This window comes from Trichosurus vulpecula, chromosome 6 (assembly GCF_011100635.1).
Source record: "Trichosurus vulpecula isolate mTriVul1 chromosome 6, mTriVul1.pri, whole genome shotgun sequence".
NCBI lineage: Eukaryota > Metazoa > Chordata > Mammalia > Diprotodontia > Phalangeridae > Trichosurus > Trichosurus vulpecula.
The window spans coordinates 270,630,235-270,650,833 of NC_050578.1; the positions used below are offsets into that span (position 1 = coordinate 270,630,235).

At 48.0% G+C, this 20,599-nt stretch overlaps 1 protein-coding gene across 1 annotated transcript; it reads left to right on the top strand.

Moving 5' to 3' along the window:
• Positions 1-563: 563 nt before the first annotated feature.
• On the top strand, positions 564-11,036 carry MS4A13 (membrane spanning 4-domains A13; the record flags this gene model as incomplete). Its single annotated transcript, XM_036762660.1, has 6 exons — positions 564-617; positions 2,876-3,016; positions 6,026-6,082; positions 7,104-7,223; positions 8,567-8,662; positions 10,878-11,036. Coding segments are annotated over exons 1-6 (627 nt in total), but the record flags the coding sequence as incomplete, so codon positions are not given.
• Positions 11,037-20,599: the final 9,563 nt, after the last annotated feature.

A 20,599-nucleotide genomic window follows, 5' to 3' on the forward strand; every position in this document is an offset into this window, starting at 1 on the left:
TTCCATAAGGCACCCCAGATCATTATAACTTTGTCTCCTGGGAAGTTCATTTCCCTATCCAGCAAAAATATGTGCACACTAACAACATTTTCTAATGCTGCTGAAACCAGGACTGCATAGTTCAGGAGCATGAATTTAAAGCCAAAAGAATAGGAGAGATAATTTTGTCCAACTCACCCATTGTTACAGATGGGAGGACTGAGGCCCTGATAGGGGAGCATACATTTAAAGCTGGAAGTGACTTTAAAGGGCATTGAGTCCAACACCCTCATTTTATAGAGGAGGAGGCTGAGGCCCAGAAAGGCAGCATCAGGATTCAAACCCAGGTAGTCTGGCTCCAAATCCAGTTCTCTTTGCACTCTGTCCCAACATACCCTAGAGCTGCTTGTGCCCTGCCAGTGAGTAACCTCAGTCCTCTGGGCCTGGAAGGATGAGCTGCCCACGAGGAATCAAGGTTATTATTCTACGTTCTTCTGATCCAAGCACATTGGTGTTTTGCAGTAACTGGATTCTAGAGGTCTTCTCGGGACTTGCTTGGAGAACCCACCAGACTCGGTACGAACATGCTTCACTTCCCTCTAGAAAACCTTTCTCTCTTGGACAGCATGGTGTTAGGGGTGAGTGTGACTTCCTGTGAACTCTCCATTTAAAAAGGATGGTACTTGAATCTGAGGGAGTGGTACAGCTTGGGTGAGTTCTAACGAGGAGTATCGGGGCCTGCCATCTCCAGGTGGCTTACTGTACCCAATGCTCCGATGTCTTAGCGGTCAGACTCAAAACTGATGTCCCTAAAGAAACTAGAGCCTAACGCAAGTCCCGGGACATTTCAACCAAGTTGATGCACGACATAATAGAGAGCTGCAAGACCTAAAAGAAACAGAAACCAGCTATTTTCACTTGGTTTCTTTTTTCCCTGAGGACAGAGACAGTTTTTAATAACTTGGTCTGTCCCTGTATGTTTCAGTGAATATTCTTTTGACCCATCTGTTAGATACCAAGCCATTGAAGGCAAAGAGGATGTCCGTAATCTGTCTAGTTTGTCTGTTCACATCCAAAGTATTGTGGGAAGACTCCTTTCTGCCCCAAAGCGGGGAAGTCCCTCCCTCTGTTTGTCATGCCAAGTTCTCCTTCATTTCTTTGGCCAGACTACGGTGGCCTGTGCCATAGGCTTTCACCACCCTGTTACCTGTACTTCGTATCTGCCAAATTCTACAGCCAACTTGGCCACATGGGCCTCTCTAGTTTCATAGGGCTGAGCCCCCAACTAAGTTTAATAACTGAGGTTATTGAGATGGCCCACCTTTTACTGTCAATAGAATACTGCCGAGTGAAGAGTAATACCTTGTGTGATTTGACAAACCAGGCTCAAAACTACGTTCCTAACTGAGATGCATCTACATTTGTAAGAAGGCTTTTTCAAAAAGGCGAAAATAGAGTTCTATACTAAAACATCTGTACATAAAGGAATTATTCAACTTTGTTTTTGAGGTGATACCGCTATAGAACAAATTATAAAGAAGGCAATGCCTGGTTATGATCCAATCTATTACTGATCTTTGACTGTTATGAACTTACTCTCTTCCTAATTTGGGACTCAAAAATTGGTTTTAAAAAATGTTCCATTGTAACTCATGGTGCCGATCGTAATGTAGGGAGTGTGCACCCCTGGAGGCATCCGAGATACTCTGACTTGAGAAGCGTTCTAGGGCTTTATTGCTATGAATTTCCTGCGGGTTTCCATGAAACACCGAGCAGCCTGCTATCCCAAGTCCATTTAGGGACGTTCTTGGTCATTGGCTGGGAGAGTTGGGAAAATAGTGACAAACTTCCAAATTCAGTATGGGTCTGTATCCTCCCTTTTAAAAAGTTATACACACAAAATTCCTAGAAATCAGGGGTGATTGTTTGTGTTACAGAAACACTTGACTTTGAATGAGAAATTGAAAAGTGAGGACTTAGATTTCCTAAAGCAAAGTGTTCACTAGCTGCCAAGGATCATCCACTTGTAACAAGAGCTGGAAGCGCTTTCCTTTCATTTTAACAGAGCAGGAAACTGAGGACCAGAGAGAGGACGTAGTTTGTACAAAAACTATGTGGAGAACCAGGGTCTGATCCTGAGCTCTCTGGTTCCAAATCCCCAATCCTCCATCGCACCAGAGGAACTCAGTGGGAAGAGCATGGCTTGATTTACAATGGCGTCGCTCACATCTAAGTTTGCCTACTTGCCTCTACTCCTGTTCTTTCAGATAATTATCCAGTGATTTAGTAAATGCTGAGATTGATTCCTCCTCAGCTCAGTCTGTTTCCTACTCTCTTACAGGGAAATTCAGGGCAGCTCTTAGTGGACTTTGGAAGTACAAGTAAATTCCTCTTTTAGAATGAGAAGAGAGCCATAAGTGCTAGAGTGGACATAAGCCTGTGCCTGGTGCTAACTAGTGGGGCACACTTCCTCCAGCTCAGCCCACACAGGTTATGAACATGGAAGGGTGGGTGTTAGGGCAGTGCCTGGTGCTAGAACCCAAAGGGCACAGCCTCCCTTAGCCATTCGAGGAAGCTTGATGTGTGGTGTCCTTAGCTGCTCTTCTTGAGGCCAGACTGGGTAGAAAATAACCATTGCACCATTAGCTTCACGAAAGATCTTACATAAGAATCCAGCTCCTTTGCTATGGGACAACCTTTGTAACACCTCCATGATCAGTCTGCCTCTGATGAATTCCAGCTGCTTCTTGACCAACACGCCCATCCATGGCCATCCAGCCCAGTGTTGGGTGGTGGGAGTGCCCAGCTTCTCTGCCCCTTTGGGACGGTGCCCAAGGTTCCTGAAGGACAGCCTATCCCTTCCACTGCCCATACTGACCACCTTCTCTTCTCCCAGGTCATCCAGATCATGATAAGCTCCTTCCACGTGCTAATGTGGTATTTCCTGTTGGACCTTTATAGCAAACAGACAAAAGGATATTTTGGCATATATAATCCTATAACCTATAGAGTACATTACCCATCATGGGCAATCAGTGTGAGTAGAATGCCTCTCTGTCTGTCTGTCTGTGTCTCTCTCTGTGTCTCTGTCTCTCTTTGTGTCTCTCTGTCTCTCTCTGACTGTCTCTGTGTCTCTCTCTCTCTCTCTCTCTCTCTCTCTCTCTCTCTCTCTCTCTTTCTCTTTCTCGCCCCCTCCCCATGGGATAGTCATAAGGAAAAGGATGACTTTGCTATTTTGAGGTCTTTCCCGAGGGTGCATCTGTGAGCAAAGGAGAGGGCTGAAGGGGGCATTTTCACACAAATGAATTGCTTCATGATCTCCATCCCAGCAGTTCCACCTCCTGTGGCACAGTCCTGAGACACTATCTGTAGAGAGCTTAGCACAATACCTGGCACGTAGTAGGTGCTCAGTAAATGCTCTTCCCTTTTTTTAAACATGGCACACAGCCCCCAGTGTTCAGTGGCCAAAACAACTCAAACCTGCAAGGAAGGAGGCAGCACAGTACAGTGAAACATGCCCTGATAAGTCAAAGGGCCTGAGTTCTAATCCTGCCAAGCCAGTCCTTCATCCCTCTGAGTCTCAGTTTCCCCAGATATAAAATGAGAGGGTTGTACAGCCTCTGGGTGCTCCAGATTGGCGGTCCTTTAGGGTTGTCTCTCCTGGGGGGCCATGACATACATCATCATATACGTTGTCTTCAGAACCAACACTTGGCTTCCCCATGCCCTCTTCAGAGAGCTCAGCTGCTAGGGCAGAGTGAGGAGGTGAAAGGTGCTATTCCCATGTCAAAGGCTCCAAGAGGGAGAGTTATTTGCTCTTGGACACACAGCTAATAGACATCGGAGTCAGGATTTGAATACAGCTTACTCTCCTGACTCTACATCTGAGGTTCTTGCGCTTACCTCACAGGGTCCTTGTAGAGTCAGAAATGAACTCAGTTCACCAAGCGTTTATGAACTCTCTGCCATGTGCCCAGCACTGTGCTGGAGACTGAGGACACAGCAAGACTGGCCTCCAGGAGCTTTCACTCCAAGACCCAGTTAATACCCATTAAAAATGAGGGGGAGAGGACACGACCAGCTGCAGAGATTGCAGGATAATTGGTAGTGTTAGGAAGGACCTCAGGCCTACAGCTTCAATCCCCTCATTTTACAGATGGGGACATTGAGGCCTGAGGGGGTGAAGAGACTTGTCCAGACAGAAAGTGTCTCAGGTGTGATTCAAACCGAGGGCCTCGGGCTCCAGACCCAGTCCTCTTAACACTAAACCTCATTCTGCAGGGGAGCAGCTAGGCCAGGCTCTGAAAAGAAGGCAGAGGCCTAGAGAGAGCTTGAGCAAAGAGCTCGAGACAGACCTGGGAGCTGGACACCAAGAAAGGGTGAAAGTCGCCTCTACTAGACCTTGGAAGGGGGAATAATGTGCTGTCAGGAGGAGGAGAGAAGCTGGAGGAAGCCTCATCGGGAAGGGGCTTAAATGCCCCACCAACAGAGCCCAGCTCACAGTTCGTTCTAACATCTGGCTGCCAAGACGTAGTATTTTTATCTAAACTCAATGTTTTGGGTAGTAGCCAATGCTACTAGCAAGCAGGAGAGAGAGAATATTTCTGTGATATCAACAGCTGTCTCCTCCAGGGATCATAGTCATAGACCAAAGGACATGCCTCTCCCATGTTAAGCGAGGAGAGGACCGCTCCCTCCATGCCTCCAAACACATCATCTATGGGTTGTACGTATGAAAGCACTAAGCTAGGATCCATACTGACCGTTAGAGGGATAGGATTTAGAGTGGGCCCTAACCTGGGGGTCATTTTACAGAGTCAGAGAAAAGCGAGGTGACTTGCCTGAGCTCACAAGGTATTCAGTGAGAGAACATGGATTCCCAAGCTCCAACCAGTGCTCTCCCCACTGTGCCATGTTACCCTGAATGGCATCACCTTCTTTCCATGAAAAGTAGCAGTGGCTGCACTGCCATTGACACTGTGAGTGCCAGGCTGCTTGAGGGAAGGCATGAGAACAGTCTAGCACAATAACTTGCACGTGGTAGGCATTTCATAAATGTTTGTTGAATTGCATTGTGATGCTCAGAGGAGTTAAGAGATCCCTGACACAAGTAGGGCCCCTAGGCTTAATGTGGTGGAGTGGCTAGAAGTCTGAGTTTGGCGTCAGAAGGAACTGGGTTCTCATCGTACCACCTACTGTCTCTGTAGCCCTGCCAAGGTCCCTATACTTGAGGTGCTTCAGGGGACTCCATCTGCCTTCCCTACTAAATATCAGATGGGCTGTGATCTTCCTTGGTGGTGGGACCTCCCACACCAGGAATTCCCCTTGGGTGCTGCAAGCACAGGCCGTCTCTACCTCCACTGGGCTTCCTAGCCCAATGACTGTGGCCCCAGACTCGGCAGCTGAGGCCAGCTAGATGCTTGCCAGCTCCGACCATCACTCGTGACTCCTTGTGACTGCTGGCCTGGAACACTTAGCACGGGCCACCAAGGGGAAAAAAGGGGAAAGTGAATTCCATCAAAAGGACTTCTCTTCTTCTGAAAAGAATTTAAATGAGGAAGAGATTCAATGAGGTATCCAAAGAGCTGTGATGGACAGAGGGATTAGACCTGGAGCTGGAAGCGACCTCAGAGGCCCTCGAGTCCCACCCCCCTCATTTTACAGATGAGGAAACAGAGGCCTGGAGAAATGAAGTGGCTTGCCAAGTCACAAGGAGGTAAGTGACAAGGGGCAGGTGTGAACCCAGAACTCTTAAAGCCAAACTTGATCTCTCTGACCCCAGAAGACAGATGAGGAGCAAAGGTAGAAGTTGTGAGTGGACATAACCTTAGGAAAACACTCCCTAACCATGAGAACTCTACCCAGTGTCCAGGCTTCCCCCTCCCAGGAGTGCTTGGGGCAGAGGCTGGAAGGCCTGAGGGTGCTCCTGGGGGCTTCCTCTGGTTTGCCGGTTGAGTCAGGTCGGTGGGCAGCTCTGAGAAACACATGATCTGGGACGGGTCCCACTTAGCAACAACTCTGACAAGTGTGTATTTTTTCTGCACAGTTCTTCTTCTCTGGAATCTTCTCAGTCAATGAAGCAAAGTACCCCTCCATCCCAGCGGTAAGTCCGAAGGTGTGGGAATGCTTTAGCTGCTGCCCTTCTGTGTAAAAGAGGAAGCAAGTTTTACGACAGAGATGGCAGAGTCCCAGAACAGTTAGCCCGCCTCCCAGTCAGTGACTGTCCCCAGGATGCAGGCTCCTGAGAGTGGAGAAGTGGGAGCAAGGAAGCACTGGCACCCCCTTCTAATGCTGCAGTGGACCCAGGATCCTTCCAGGCCTAGCACTCCCTCCATCAGGGCAGATGGAGGGAGTGGATGGATTCTTCACCAAAGGAGGTTCAGTGTGCTGAAGGCAACCTGAAGGTCCTTGTGGATTTTGTGGGTGCACTTGGGCTCTCTCTTGTCCTTCGTGTGTTCTGTACAACTGTTGTCTGTCCTCTCTCACTTTCTCTCCCCCCTCCTCTCCTCTCCCCTCTTCCCCTCCATTCCTCCCTCCTTCCCTTTGGTAGACTAGAAAGTTAAAATCCTGGAATTTTAGGCCTGGAGGAGACCTTGGAAAACAGCTAGTCCAGGGGTTCTTAACCTTTCTTGGACCTTGGTGGAAATGTGGTGAAACCTGTTGACTCCTCAGAATAATGTTTGTTGCCACCATTGATAATGGAAAGAAATGTTCAATTTCATTTATGTAATTTTCTCTTCACGAACCCCCTACAGTCCTGTGGACCTCCGGTGAAGGGCCCGTGATCAAATATGATCCTTTGATTTTTTTCAGAGGGGTTACCCGCTATGTTGAACCTCAGTTTCCCAACTGATGGGTTCTAGAATTGGAAGGCACTTGAAGGATAATGGGCCCAGAGAGGGATTGTGGGATTTACCAAAGTTCATACCTGCAGCACAGAGCAGAGTCAGGATAAAAACCCAGGTCTTGTGGTCTTTCCAGGTGCTAAGGCCCAGGTGGTCCTAGAGACTGTAAAGGGAAAGAAACTAGATCACGGGGTAGGTACCAAGGCCCCTGACAGGAAACCGACATTTTCTCCAAAGCCACCTCTCCACTCCTAAATTCAACATGCATTTCCTTTTCAGAGAAAGTTGGTTTTCTTTGGAAACTTTGTGAGTGCCTCAGTAGCATCAGTTGGAGTCATTCTTATAATCATTGAATTGTGTTCAGAAGAAGAAATGTCTTATAAAAATACTTCCAGAGCAGTAAGTAGCCAGTTACACAGAGAGGTCCCAGTTTCCAAATGATGCTGGCATTTGGAGGAACGGGGATAGGGGAGGTGCTTGGAATGACCGCAGTCAAATAACAGGTATTCCAGAGGAGCTACCTGGATGGTCGCACTGTGCTGAGGCACCTGGGGAGGAAGGAACAAATCAGGAAACAAGCCCTGTGCCCAGGGAGCGGAGGGAAACAACAACACATATGCAGGGACAGATAGAAATGTAGGTGTATGCAAGTACAGACAGGCTAACCACAAATACAAACGTACACAAAGTAGTTTGGGAGGAAGGGCACAGGGAAGGCTTTATGCAGAATGTAGAACTGAAGTAGGTCAGCTCTATTCCAGGGAGAGGAGGGACTCTGAGGAGAGAGAAAGGAGGGGGTGTATTCCACGGTGTGGGACGGCCATTGCAAAGGCTTGGAGGTGGGAGATGTAGTGTCTTGTGTAACACTGAAGGCTGGTTGGGCTGCACTGCAGAATTTGAAGTCAAGTCAAATCAAGAAATGTTGATCAAGGGCCTACCATGTGCCAGGCACTGTGCAAAGTGCTGGGGATGCAAAGAAAGGGCAACAAAAACCAGCCCCTGTGTCAAGGAGGAAGTGATGGCAGCAAAGGAAGCTGCAAAGGCTGCTTGGGGCCGTGTTGTGAAAGGCTAGGAAAGGGCCCCCGGCAGTTTGTTTTAGCCTCTTTCATAGGGACTGGGAAAGACCAGCAAGCATTTGTACAGTGCTTTAAGGCTTGCAAAGTACTTTCCACATGTTAGCTCTGTCCTCACAACAGCCCTGGGAAGGAGGTGCCGTCACTACCCCCCCACTTTACAGATGAGGAAACTGAGGCAGACAGGCCGGGTGACTTGTCTGAGGCAGGATTTGAGTGCGAGGCTTCCTGGCTCAGCCTGCTTTTTGTCGCTGTCCGGACCCCAAGTCAGGAATGCTCATCTTTCCGGGTTCAAATCTGACCTCAGACAGTTTACCCTGTTTGTCTCAGTTTCATCATCTGTAAAATGAGCTGGAGAAGAAAATGGCAAACCACTCTAGTATCTTTGCCAAGAAAACCCCAAACAGGGTCACAGAGAGTCGGACAGGATCAAACTATAACACCACCATTCTCTCCATCCTCTTAAGGCTAGACAATCAACAAAACCCTCAAGCCCTGAATTTGTAGCCTTTGCAGATGGATAAGGACTGATAGTTTTGCAGTGGGCTCTGTGAGCTTCAGCAGTTCCCCGTGTTGACCCAGTCTAGACTGCCCTCCTCTGCTTCTCTAGAGTGCCTCATTCACTGAGGAAGGTTGTGATGAATTCTCTCTCTCTGTTTCTTTTTGCAGAATTTGGGAAGGGCAGTTTCCATGATTTTGTTACTCACCTCCCTCCTGGAACTCAGCCTCACATGTACCTTCATCTATTACATACTCTGTAATTGGGTGAGTTTTCTTCTTTCTGGTCAATCTAGAAATACTCCATTGCTAGTGGGCACAAACCCATGTGGGCTAAGGAGCTAAAGGTGTAAAGGCCTGGTAAAGGAGATTTGGGGTGGAGAAAAATGTAGGTGATGGGAAGAGGACTCAGGCATTTAGCAAACAGTGACAGTGTCCCTGCTTGAAGCTACAGAGGGTGCTAGGACAAGGGAGGGAGGATGAGGGACAGCCTTCTCAAGTCACAGAAATCACACAGTGAGAGCTGGAAGGGCCCACGGTCAGAGAGGACACGTGGCTTATCTGGGGTCAAAGCCATGTCCTCCATCCTAACACCCGCCACATCCACCAGAACTAGGGCTTTTAGCTGGGAGTCTGTGAAATTGTGTTTAATGTTTTGATAATTGTATTTCAATAAAATTGGTTTCCTTTATAATCCTTTGTCTTTGACTTGATGCTTTTACGGACGTGATTCAGAATAGTGGTCCATAGGCTTCACCAGACTGAAGGGGCCCAAGGAGGCCAGGACTTTCTTCTGGGAGGATTGGAGCAGGGGGTCTCTCCATCACATCAGAGATGGTTCTTTAGGTAGAGTGGGCCACCCCAGACCTCCAATCTAGATCCCACCATATTTGGGATCAGCAAAGTAACAGATTCCTTTCTAGCATCGTAATAGGAAACACAAAACTAATTATGGCCGCGAGGATTGATAAGGACGGGTAGCATTTATATTTCACCATCCATAATGTGAGAGTCAGGTCTGGAAGGGAGGGAAGAAGCCCTTGGATCCAACCTCCTTTGACAGAGGAGAACTCTAAGACTCACACAGGTTACACCATTGGTCTGTGGTCACCCAGCCAGTGATCAAGGCAGCAGCATTGGGACCCTGCCATTCCTTCCCCTCCCTCACGTGGCCAGCCTGTCCCAGAGGCTGTGGCTATACCCAGATCCTCCAGCTTACCAAGATTTCCATCCTCAGCCCAGGGGTTGATAGGCCTTGCCTGCTTAGACCAATCCCAGCTTTCTTGAGTGGAGCAGGAAGGGTGAGGAGCCTTCCTCCAGGATCCAGGATCTCTCAACGTCCATGTACAAAAGTAGAGAACCATCCTCAGTTAGGTTCACCCTGGGGACAGACGTTCCAAATCCAGAAGATGGCAACCTCACCTTTTCTTTCTGCCTTTGTCTGCAGATCTTTAAATCAAATAAATTTAGTTGCATACATTTCTGTTTAACTGGTCATTCCCTAGGCTTGGGGGCCATAATGGCTCCAGAGGACCAGAACTTTGGTGGAAGAGATTGGAAAGGACCAGGAGGCACAGCTGAAAGGGGTCTCAGAAATCACTGAATCCAGCACCTTCACTCTGCAAATGAATGAATCAGGATCCAAAGAGGAGCCTGGCTCAGCTTACTCAGATAGTTGCTAGCAAGAGCCTGGACTAGGATGAGGGGGCCGGAGATTTAGCATTGGAGGGGAGCTTCAAAACCAGGTCACAAAGTGTGAGTGACAGAACCCAGTGCCTCGGCCTCCAAAGCCAGCATTCTTCCCACTGCATAAATCTGCTTTTAGGCCAAGGACTCTGTACCTTTATTTGTGGCCTGGAGCCCTTGGGCAGCCTTGAGAAGCCTGTGGGCCCCTTCACAGAACTGTGGCTTTAAACAAAAAAATACTAATAATAAAATGTATAGGATTACCAAGGAAACCAATCCACTTCAAATACAGGTGTCATTTTCTTCTCTAATTCCACTGACCCCCTAAAATCTATCTGGCAAAGAACCCCAGTTCTAGAAGTTCAGGCTATATCTTGGAATAGATATCAAAAGCTGAAAAGGCCCCAGGCTTGGCAGGGCACCCCCAGGCTCTGGGTCAGCCTGAAAAAAAGAAAGGATTAGTAATAAAACATAATACTTTTTTTTAAGTACAATAAAAGCAGACAGAAACCAGAAAAGCAAATTCAACATGAAGGACTTGCATTCCTGTATATCTTTAGGCAAGTCATTTTGGGGTTCTTGGGCCTGGCCTCGGCCAAACCCAGCCTTAGAAAAGCACAGACTTCCCAGGTCAGAATGGGTATCAGCAGTCCAAGGCAACCTTTCCTTTCCCCCTGGCCACCAAGAGTGCCCTGCAGCCTTGGCTGGGAGGCCTGTGGGCCCCATTGGCCACAGGCCTCTTGGACTTTTCTTTTGCCTGTGCTCAACTCTGATAGGCCCTTGCCTTTTTTCCTAGGATAGCCTCATGAAAGAGAACACAGCAGAGATGGGCACGCACTTTGATGTCAAAGAGCTAGAATATGGTGAGGAAGTGAAGGAGGAAGAAGAGGAGAAAGAAGAGGAGGAGGAGGAAGAAGATGATGATGAAAATAAGGAGATAATGGAGGAGGAGGAGGAGGAGGTAGCAAAGGACAGAAAGAAAAAAGGAGTGAAAAAGAGGTGGCCTTTTAAAGAGCTTGGCCTTGTGGGGAATCCCATGCTCACAGACAGGACCACAGGAGTGGCCAGTGTGATGCCTCCTCCAGAAGAAAATGCAAACTCTTCCATTTAGCCATAGGTGCCCAGGAAGCCCAGGCTTCGAGGTGGCAAATTGGCACCCAGCCACGGCTCTGGTGTGTCTACAAAAGCCTGTCACTGTACAGCCCTAGACAGAAAAAGGCAGTTCTCAAAGGGTCTGACTGACCCCCAGGTCTTCTGGCAGAACACTGGGCAGGCGTGGCCTTCCAAAATTTCTCCCCCGTCAAGCCCCTCACTCTGGTCCTGGATCCACCCCCAAAGTGGATCAGGCTGGGAGTCTGTGAAATGTCACCCACCCTGACCTCACTGGGTCTTCTGCTATGAAGGTTTCACTTCTGCTGGTCCCATTCCCCTCATTCCTCAATCACCTGTTTCATTGGTCTTAGAGCAGCCAATTCATTACTTCTCCCATGGATCTGGGCTCAGTTTAGATGGTTCCCCGTCCCTCTGAATGGCTCAGTCCCCCAGGAAGCCTTGGGTCAGGCACATAAATCATGTTAATGGGCTCACCTCACTGGCTGATTGTGCTTTCTCCTTCCTCGTTATTTCTTCCTTTCTTCTGGCTCTCTCCCGGTGGCAGAATGGGGCAGCAGATAGTCCTGGATCTGGATGGAGGCAGCAAGGCCTGCTTCCAGTCACACCTCAGACCCAAACAAGCTCTGGGGGCTCTCTGTGCCTCAGTTTTCCCATCTGTAAAATAACAAGGTTAAGACCCGATCACCTCTAAAGTCCTGTCTGACTCCAAAACCTCACGATTGCTGAGGCTACCAGTGAAGCTCTCTCAGTTCTAAACAACGCTGTTTTCAGCTAGAGCTAAAAGGGACTTTTGAGGCCACCTAGTCACGGGTCATCGAGCTAGACCTCCCATGGACCTCAGAAGTCCTCTCTAGTCCAACCCTCTCTTCTCTTAGATGGGAAAACCAAGATCCGAGTTCCCAAAGAAAGTGTGACTTGAACTCAAGGACTGACTCCAGAGTCAATGGTTTTGGTTTCTTTGCTTTTCCCTATGTACTACACCTTCTGTATATTATAGATGAAGGAAATAGACCCTAGAGTGGAGAAATGGACCATCCAGGGTCACACAGGCAAGACCGCAGGCCTTCTGACTCCCGCCACCTGCCCTGATTAGCTCTTGGAAATTCAAAACCACCTCGGCCCTCATTCTTCTCAGCATCATTCCCCATTTCCTCTGTGGTCAAATCGCTCCACAAACATTGAAGGCATTGTGTTTATTTAATCCATTAATAGAAAAAGCACATGACTAGTGAATAAGATATCTAAGGTTACTGGGACAGTGGGTGCTCCACAGGCTGTTGGACATTAGGAAACACAAATACAAGGTAATGTGAGGAGAAGAGAGCCATGGGGAGGGGGAAGGGAAGGACTCTGAGGAGCAGGGGGAGGACCTTCCAGACACTGGGGAGAAGGACTGGAGTGGCCAAAAACAGTTCAGAGTTCAGGAATTGTAGAAGATAATACTATGTCCCAGACACCGTGCCAAGCAAGATAATCACCTCTTTCAAGGAGCTCAGAATGGAATGGGGAGACAACATGCAAATAATTAGGTAGCAACAAGCTATAGAGGGGATAAATTGGAAACTAACCGAGGGAAAGCACTGGAATTAAGAGGGTTTGGGGAAGGCTTCCTAGAAGGTGGGATTGTAGTTGGGACTTAAAGGAAGCCAGTAGTCAGGTCAGTAGTTGGAGCTGAGGAGGCATGAGGACAGCCAAGGAGTTGGAGGGTCTTGTTCTTGAAACAGCTAGGAGGCCAGGGGAGGTCACTGGATTGAAGGGTATATTTGGGGAGTAAGAGGGAAGAAGACTGGGAAGCTTGGAGGGGGCTAGGTTATAAAGGGCTTTGAATGCCAAGCAAAGGATTCTGTTTGAGGCAATAGGAAGCCACTGGAGTTTGGGGGGGGGGGAGGGGTGGGGGGAGGAGTGACATCAGACTTGCACGTTAGGAAAATCATATTGGTGAATTAGAGTGGGGAGGGACTTGAGGCAGACAGGACCCCGCCCCCCCCAGCAGCTTTTGCAGTAGTCCCTGCGTGAGGTAAGGATGGGTCTGGGGGAGTGGGGTGACAGAGGAGAGGAGGAGTGTTTGGGTGATGCTGCAGGAGAAATCCACAAGAGATGTTGCAAAGGTTGCTTGGACAGGGCTTGGCAACACTCTGGATATAGGCGTTAAGAGAGCTCGGGGGTCCAGGATTACTCCTAGAATTGAATCTGAGGGATTGGGAGAATAGCATTGCTTTCTACAGTAAATAGGGAAGGTAGGAGTGGGGAAACAGAGGGAAACATACTGAATTCTGTTTTGGACTTAAGGACTTTAGGCAGTTGGAAATTCAAGGTTGGAGGTCAGCAGAGGTTGGAGCAAGAAAGGTGTATTTGGGAATCATCGGCTCAGATATGATAATTAAATCCATGGGAGCTGGCGAGAGCACCGAGTGAAGTGGTAGAGAGGGAGAAACCAGGACCAAACCCTGAGGGACACCTAGAGGAAGCAGCAAAGGAAACGGAGGAGCAGAGAGGGAGGAGAGAAGGGTGGGTGCCCAGAAAACAAAGACAAGAGAGTATCCAGGAGGAGAGAGTGATGAAGTGTCAGAGGCTGCAGAGACGAGAATGCGAATGAGGGTTTTGAAAAGCCGCTGGATTGGACAATAAAAGATGATTAGTAACTTTGGAGAAAGCAGTTTCTGTAGAATGATGAGGTCAGAAGCCAGACTAAGGATTTATGCAGAGTGTGAGAGGAGAGAAAGTGAAGGCACTTTTTCAAGAAGTATACTTTCAAAGAAAGGACAGAAGAGAGGAGATTAGCGGGGGTGGAACGCATAGGATTAGAATAACAGATTGGAGCCAGACGGTAGAGTGTTTTACAATCTAAACTAAGGAGTTTGCCGTTTGTCCAAGATGCAGTAGTATGTGACTCCTTAAAATGAGAAGGGGCGTGGTCAGAAGCCCTGGGCTGAGATAAATGGGTGGGATGTTCTAGGCAGCCTGAGGACTTTCCAGAAGAGCAGGGGCTGAGCCAGGCCCTGGGGGCAGTGGCTCCCTAGTCAGCTAGGGCTTGCGGAGGTTTCCATTGAACAGATTTTTAGACTTTGAAGCAATCTCAGAAATTCAACACCCTTAATTTTACAGATACGAAAATTAAAACCTGGGCCAACCTGAAGCCACAAGGATAGGAAGAGGCAGAATTGGAATCCAGATTCCGCAGGACTCAGTCGTCCTCCGTGCCTGCTGCTAACTCCACGTGGCGCTATTAGAGGGCTGCAGGGGGGATGCCAAGTGTTAGTAAGACCTGGCTCGGGTGAGAGCCCCCAGAGAGGTGTGCACTTGTCCCTGCCTGGGCCGAGGAGCGGGGAGCGGGTGCAGACAGCTCCCCAGATCACCCAGGACCCTGAGGCGTCACATCACCTGTCATTGGGTGGGCGCTCTTGGCTTGGTGGAGCCCCTCCCCACCCGGCGCTCCCACGAGGGATGTGCTCGCGCTCTCCTTGCGTTCCGGGGTTTCCTGCGGGACTTTGTGGTGATGGTGGCGGTTGGTTAGTGGGGCAGCGTTAACACCCCCCACCTCCCCGCCCCGTCCCAGGCTTTGCCCCGAGGGATTTTTTAGCTCCCGGACTAACGTGGAGACTCTGGGACAGGGAACAAGCAGGGTGCCCCCAAATTCCTGATAACTGGCTCTGAACATCTTTGATTCTCTTCCATCCTGCCCCCCCCGTTGGGTCCCCGCTAAGGCAGTCTGGTCCGCCTCCTCATTTTACAGAAGCGGAAACTGAGACCTAGAGAGGTTGTGACTTGCCTGGGGTCACACAGGTGTTAATTTGAACTCAGGTCTGCTGACTTCTTTATCCATTTCAACATTTTGACTATAGGACCGGATGACAGCGTTTAGAGCTGGACGGGAACCTTAGAGATAATCTAGAGCAGTCTCGGTCACACTGCTAGTGTCTGATTCGAAACCTGAGTCACGATTATGCCCGAAGCAGTGGACCACCCAGCTGGCCGGAAGAGCCGCAGGATATGCCCCAGGCTGTTTATGGAGCCCTCCACTTGCCCAGAGCCAAACATCCTCTTCTTCCTTATTTTTTGGAGGGGGGAAGGCAAGGCAATCGGGGTTAAGTGACTTGTCACACAGCTAGTGTCAAGAGGCAGAGGTCGCATTTGAACTCGGGTCCTCCTAACTCCTCGCTGCCCCCCAAACACTCTCTTCTCAAAGGCTCATCTTTCTTTCCTTTCAGGTCCCAGTCTTTGAAAACCAGCCGAAGGTTACGATGCCAAACGGATCAAAGCATTCCCCTTTGAAGTCCTTCTTGGTTTTGGTTGGGGTCCCAGTAGAAGCTGTCTCCATTCCGGATGCGTGGATACACAGGAAGTCTAAAGGACAGACCTCAGGCTAGAGCACCCAGGTTTTCCCTGCGCTCTGTGTAGCCCCAACGTGGTAAGGTATGAATTGTTGAAGGAAGGCCAGACTTCACTAACCCCCTGTTTATTCTTGATTTGGGTGGATCTTCATCCTTAAAATAATATTCACGTTATGCCATGTTGCATTTCAAATTGTGTTTCTGCTCAGTAAAAACACTTTGGACATTATCTGATCAATTTTGAGACTGGCTTTGAATTTAAGGACCCATTTTTTGTAATGCCTCTTTCAGGCAGATTGTTTTGGGTTCCTCTAGAATGGCCTAGAATCCACTTTCCAAATTTACTCCCCCCACCCCAACCCAGGTTCGGTCTGGATATTTCCTTGGATGCCCAAAGTCTCTGGTTTAAGGGCAAGGACTATTCTTTTTTTTTTTTTTATCTTTGTATTCTTCCTTTCTGGCAATGGAGTTTTGCCCCCTTATTTATTTATGTAATTACATATGTATGTATGTATTTGTTTGTTTGTTTTTACTGGACCCACTAATTTCACTGAAGTAGGGAACACCTCCCAGTGAGTCATTATCAGTGCTATCTTTGCTCCTTTATTAGAGAGTTGCTCCCCCAGGGAACACCTCTTGTTAGCCATAGTGGCCCTTAAAAGTAAGAGAACCACATTCTCTTTTCTGAAATCCAAGTGTTAATCATTCTGGAATTTCACTTCCCACTTCACCTTCCTTACCACCTCAACACCTAATTAATCATAATTAATTTGTGATGCTTGACTATATAAGGGATACCCTGGCATGGTATTGTGGACAAAGAGCTGGCCTTGGAGTCAGACAGACTGGGGTCACTTCCTGCCTCAGTCACATGCTGGCTTCGAGAACCTGGGCGAGTCTCTTCCCCTAGCAATGACCATCAACTCCCTAAGACTACAAATTGCAGAATGGATGTTGACCTGCATTGGCTTTACCCGTAGCAGTTCTTCACTGACTTTGCCCTCAGGTTTAGTCCTAAAACAAATCAAAAGTACATGCTATCCAGCATACAGGCAGCCAATGTGTGAACAGTGGATGTTTAAGCTGAAAAAGAGAAGTCTGGAGTGGGGAGTGGGGGACAGGAGAGCTGCTTTCAGATGTCCCGGGGTTTCTCATGCAGATGGACAGGGAAGCTGCCTTCAGGTATCCAGAGGCCTATGATGTGGATGAGCAGGAGAGCTGCATTCAGATATCCGAGGATTTCTCATGCAGATGGACAGGTGAGTTGTCTTCAGATATCCAGAGGCCTATGATATGGCAGAGGCTTTTTCTGCTCTGGTAAAACTGGAAGCAGATTTCAGCTCAAATTTTCATTGTAATTCAGCAAAGCAGACATTTAAATGCCTCCTCTGTGTTTGTCAGGAAGCTAGACAGAACTGCCCCCTCCCCCACCCTGTTCCCAGAGTTCTCAGAAGAAGCCTGGAGTTAGGAAAGGTCTGGAGCTGAACCTCCAAGGTAGGGAGGGCTTTTCAGGAATGGTGCAGAGGCAAAGGTGGGAGATTGCATAGTGATCACTGCAATGCTCAGAGTTCTGGGCCTGAAGTCAGGAAGACCTGAGTTCAAACGGTGACACTACCTGTGTAAGTGAGCAAGTCACTTAATCACTAGACTCATTTTCACTGTTGACTCATTTTTAGTCATGTCTGACTCTTCGTGACCCCATTCGGGGTTTTCTTGGCAAAGATACTAGAGTGGTTCGCCACTTCCTTTTCCAGCTCATTTTACAAATGAGGAAACTGAGGCAAACAGGGTGAAGTGACTTGCCCAAGGCCACACATCTAGGAAGTTTCCGAGGCCAGATTTGAACTCAGGTCCTCTTCACTCCAGGACCAGCACTCTATCCATTGCACCACCTAGATGCCCCTAGCTGCCTCAGTTTCTTCAAATGTAAAATGGAGATGGTAACAGCACCTGCCTTGCAGAGCTGTTGAGATGATTGAATGAGATAATATTTTTAAAAAGCACTTAGCTCAGTGCTTGGCACCTAGTAGGCACTTTCTTATCCCTCTCTGGTGTTTAGGGAATATGAAAGAGGCTCATGGGCTAGAAGGTAGCATGTGTGTGTGAGAGAGTAATCCCTAAAGTTGTCAGTGGAAAGAGAAGAGTTTGAGGAGCAGGACTTTCCTGGGAACTGCCTACAGGTACAAAGTGGGGAGAAAGAAAGGGAGAGAGAGAAGGCAAGGGTGGGGGGAGAGAGAGAGAGAGAGAGAGAGAGAGAGAGATTGAGAGACAGAAGGAAGAAGCCTCTAGAAACAGGAAGCGTAATGTCAGGAAATCAAGCAGGCAAGCCATGCACAGGAGATACAAAAATAAAATCGTTCCTGCCCTCAAGGAGCTCACCTTTCAATCACAGGAAAGGTGAGGTGCATAGACCATGCAACACAATGTGTGGCACAGATTTACCAATTAAAGAATTAAAGCAGAGGCATCTCAAGGTGAAAGTAGAAAGGACCTTTTATTATGATTCCCGCAGGAAAGGGCAACTCAGGCACCAAGGGTCCTCTCAGTGTCAGAGCGCACTGGACACAGAAAATTTGGGTGTTTATATAGGTCCCTAACTGCAATTCCCCCTCCCAACCTCCTTCCTCTCAGCTTGAAGACACAAGCTTTGAGGGTACAATCTGGATGCGATAAATCTATCCAGTGACGATGGCAAAGAACAAATAGTATGGTTATTTTTGACAAGCAGGTGACACACCATTCTTACATCTCAAGTGATAAATCTACCTCAGTGACAGTGACAATGAACAAATGGTTTATCTGTGACAAGCAGATTGTTGGTTACCTCATCTTCACATCTGTGGCAAACTAGCCTTCCCTACCATTCTTGCCTCTGCAATGGATGCCGTCCATCAACCTTACGTCTGTGACGGATATCCCCCAGCACCCTTGCATTTGTTTCTCATCATTCTTACACCTAACTGGTCTTTCCAACCAGGTCTTACACGGCTACACTGCACCTGGCTTTCCAGCTTTTCATCTATTCTTCTTCTGAGCCGTGGGTCCCTCATCCTGGGGTCAATACACAGGAGGTGAGCATCCTGTGTCCTTATTCTCAGAGGATTTTATGGTTGCTGACTTATTATATTAGGAAGGCAGAATTTATGATTTCAAAGAGAATCTCATATGTGCCTAAAAGGTCCGGAGCCGTAGGATATAAGGAATTCTCTAGCCAGAAGGGAGGAGAACTAAAGCATGTATTTACACTCCACAATAACAAGCCCACAAACCAGCGTCCCCATTTTGATATTTTCATCAAAAGCTTCCAGGCCCAATAAGTCCGCCTCACAAGGGCAACCAGGAGGCCACAGAGAAGCGAGATGGTATAAGGCAAAATCGTATACATGCTTCCCCTCTACGGTAAGAAGATTACCCACTAGCCTCCAGTCAGCTCTGCTACCGGCAGCTCAGCTTCGGCTGTAGGCGTCTCTGGCTCCAACCGGAAAAGGAAAGGAGGATCTTCAAGCTGTCCTCTCCCCTCTTATAGAGTTTTTGACATCATCAAGCGCCACCTGAACAACCAGGGCCTATTGGTTCTTGACTTGGCCCCTCCCCCAGCGTAGACCACGTTAACACAACTCCCCTCAGCCAGCGCCACGACTCATCACACAGGAAGCTCTGGTCCTGCCCCGGAAGAGCAAGCCCCAGCGTCCAGGGAAGCTCAACGAGGTGAGCTGAGTCATTCAAAGAAAACAAAGTCCATTCTGGCTACACTTATTCACCTCTACCCTTCTTTCTTTCGGGCCTCTCGCCCTTAGGTAAATACACAGGATGTGACCATCCTGTGTCCTATTTTTATTCTCGTGGGATCCTACAGTTACTAACTTGTCTTCCCGTGGTCACTAACTTGTCTCACAGAAAAAGCTTAAGTAGAAAGCTGAAATTTAGATTTCATGAGAGGCCTTACTATCTTACTTATTCCTATTTATTCAATTTGTCCTTTTTATGAGAAGTCTTCACTCGTTCCACTCAAGAACAGCCTAAGTATCTAGTTTATATAGAGCTCCTACCAGACCAGGCACCAGAAGAAATATTAAGTTTGGATAAGACAGCGTTGCACCTGCCCTCATGAGATTTACAATCTATTTAGGGAAACAAGAAACCAATAAAGGTAACTATAAGAAATGCCAGTGGCCAAGCACAGTCAGCCCGTGACTGTGGGAAACGGCTGGCAAAGATCTCAGCTTCCAGGAGGAGGCTTTGATAACTATTTCAATACAATTGGCTTCCTTTGTCTCCCTACGTATTTTATTGGATGTATTTAAAGACATGATTCTGAGAAGGGGCACTGGGGCCAACAAATATTAAGAACCCCTGCTTTACAGGACAGATAAGAATTCATCAGTCCAGGAGAGGAACAGGAGAGAGGAGTGGTTTCTAGGAAACAGGATCGAGTCAGAGACTGTTTAGGAATCCATTTTTCCATTCTGAAAGCATTTGTTGAACCTATGTATAAGGCACAGTGTTGGGAGGACTCTCGCAAAGGTCAAGATGAGGGAGGACAGTGGGATTTGGCCAAGGGGAATTCAGCAGAACCCTCAGAGTGATGTCAGGGGATTGGCACAAAAGCCAGTTTGAAGCGAATTCAAAGATGGTGAAAACTGGGGGCGGGGGGGGGGGGCACAGAAATGGACGGTAGCGATAGAATTCTCAGTATTTTGCCTAGAATTGTCCAGAATTCAGGACTTTGTTTATTCTAACACATCTGTTCAGTTGCTGCTTAAAAAAAAAGAGTGCTTATTCTGCTTGGAACTTAATGTATGTAATACATGGCAAATGTTTTGATTTAAAATGTGCTTTACTAGTTTCAATCCAGTGAAAAACGTCAGTTACATTGCTCCATTTCAGTCACTGTCCTTCTCTCCTGCTTTCCTTGCTTCTCAGATTCAGCGGAAGCTTGTAACTACATCGATATAAAAGAAGAAAGTCGGATTTTGGGGGTAAGTGAGGACAAAGATCTTGTGATGATTGTGCCCAGGATGGAGGAGGTGGAGGGCAGAGTCAAGGCCTTCAGAACATTCATGACTTCCAAAAG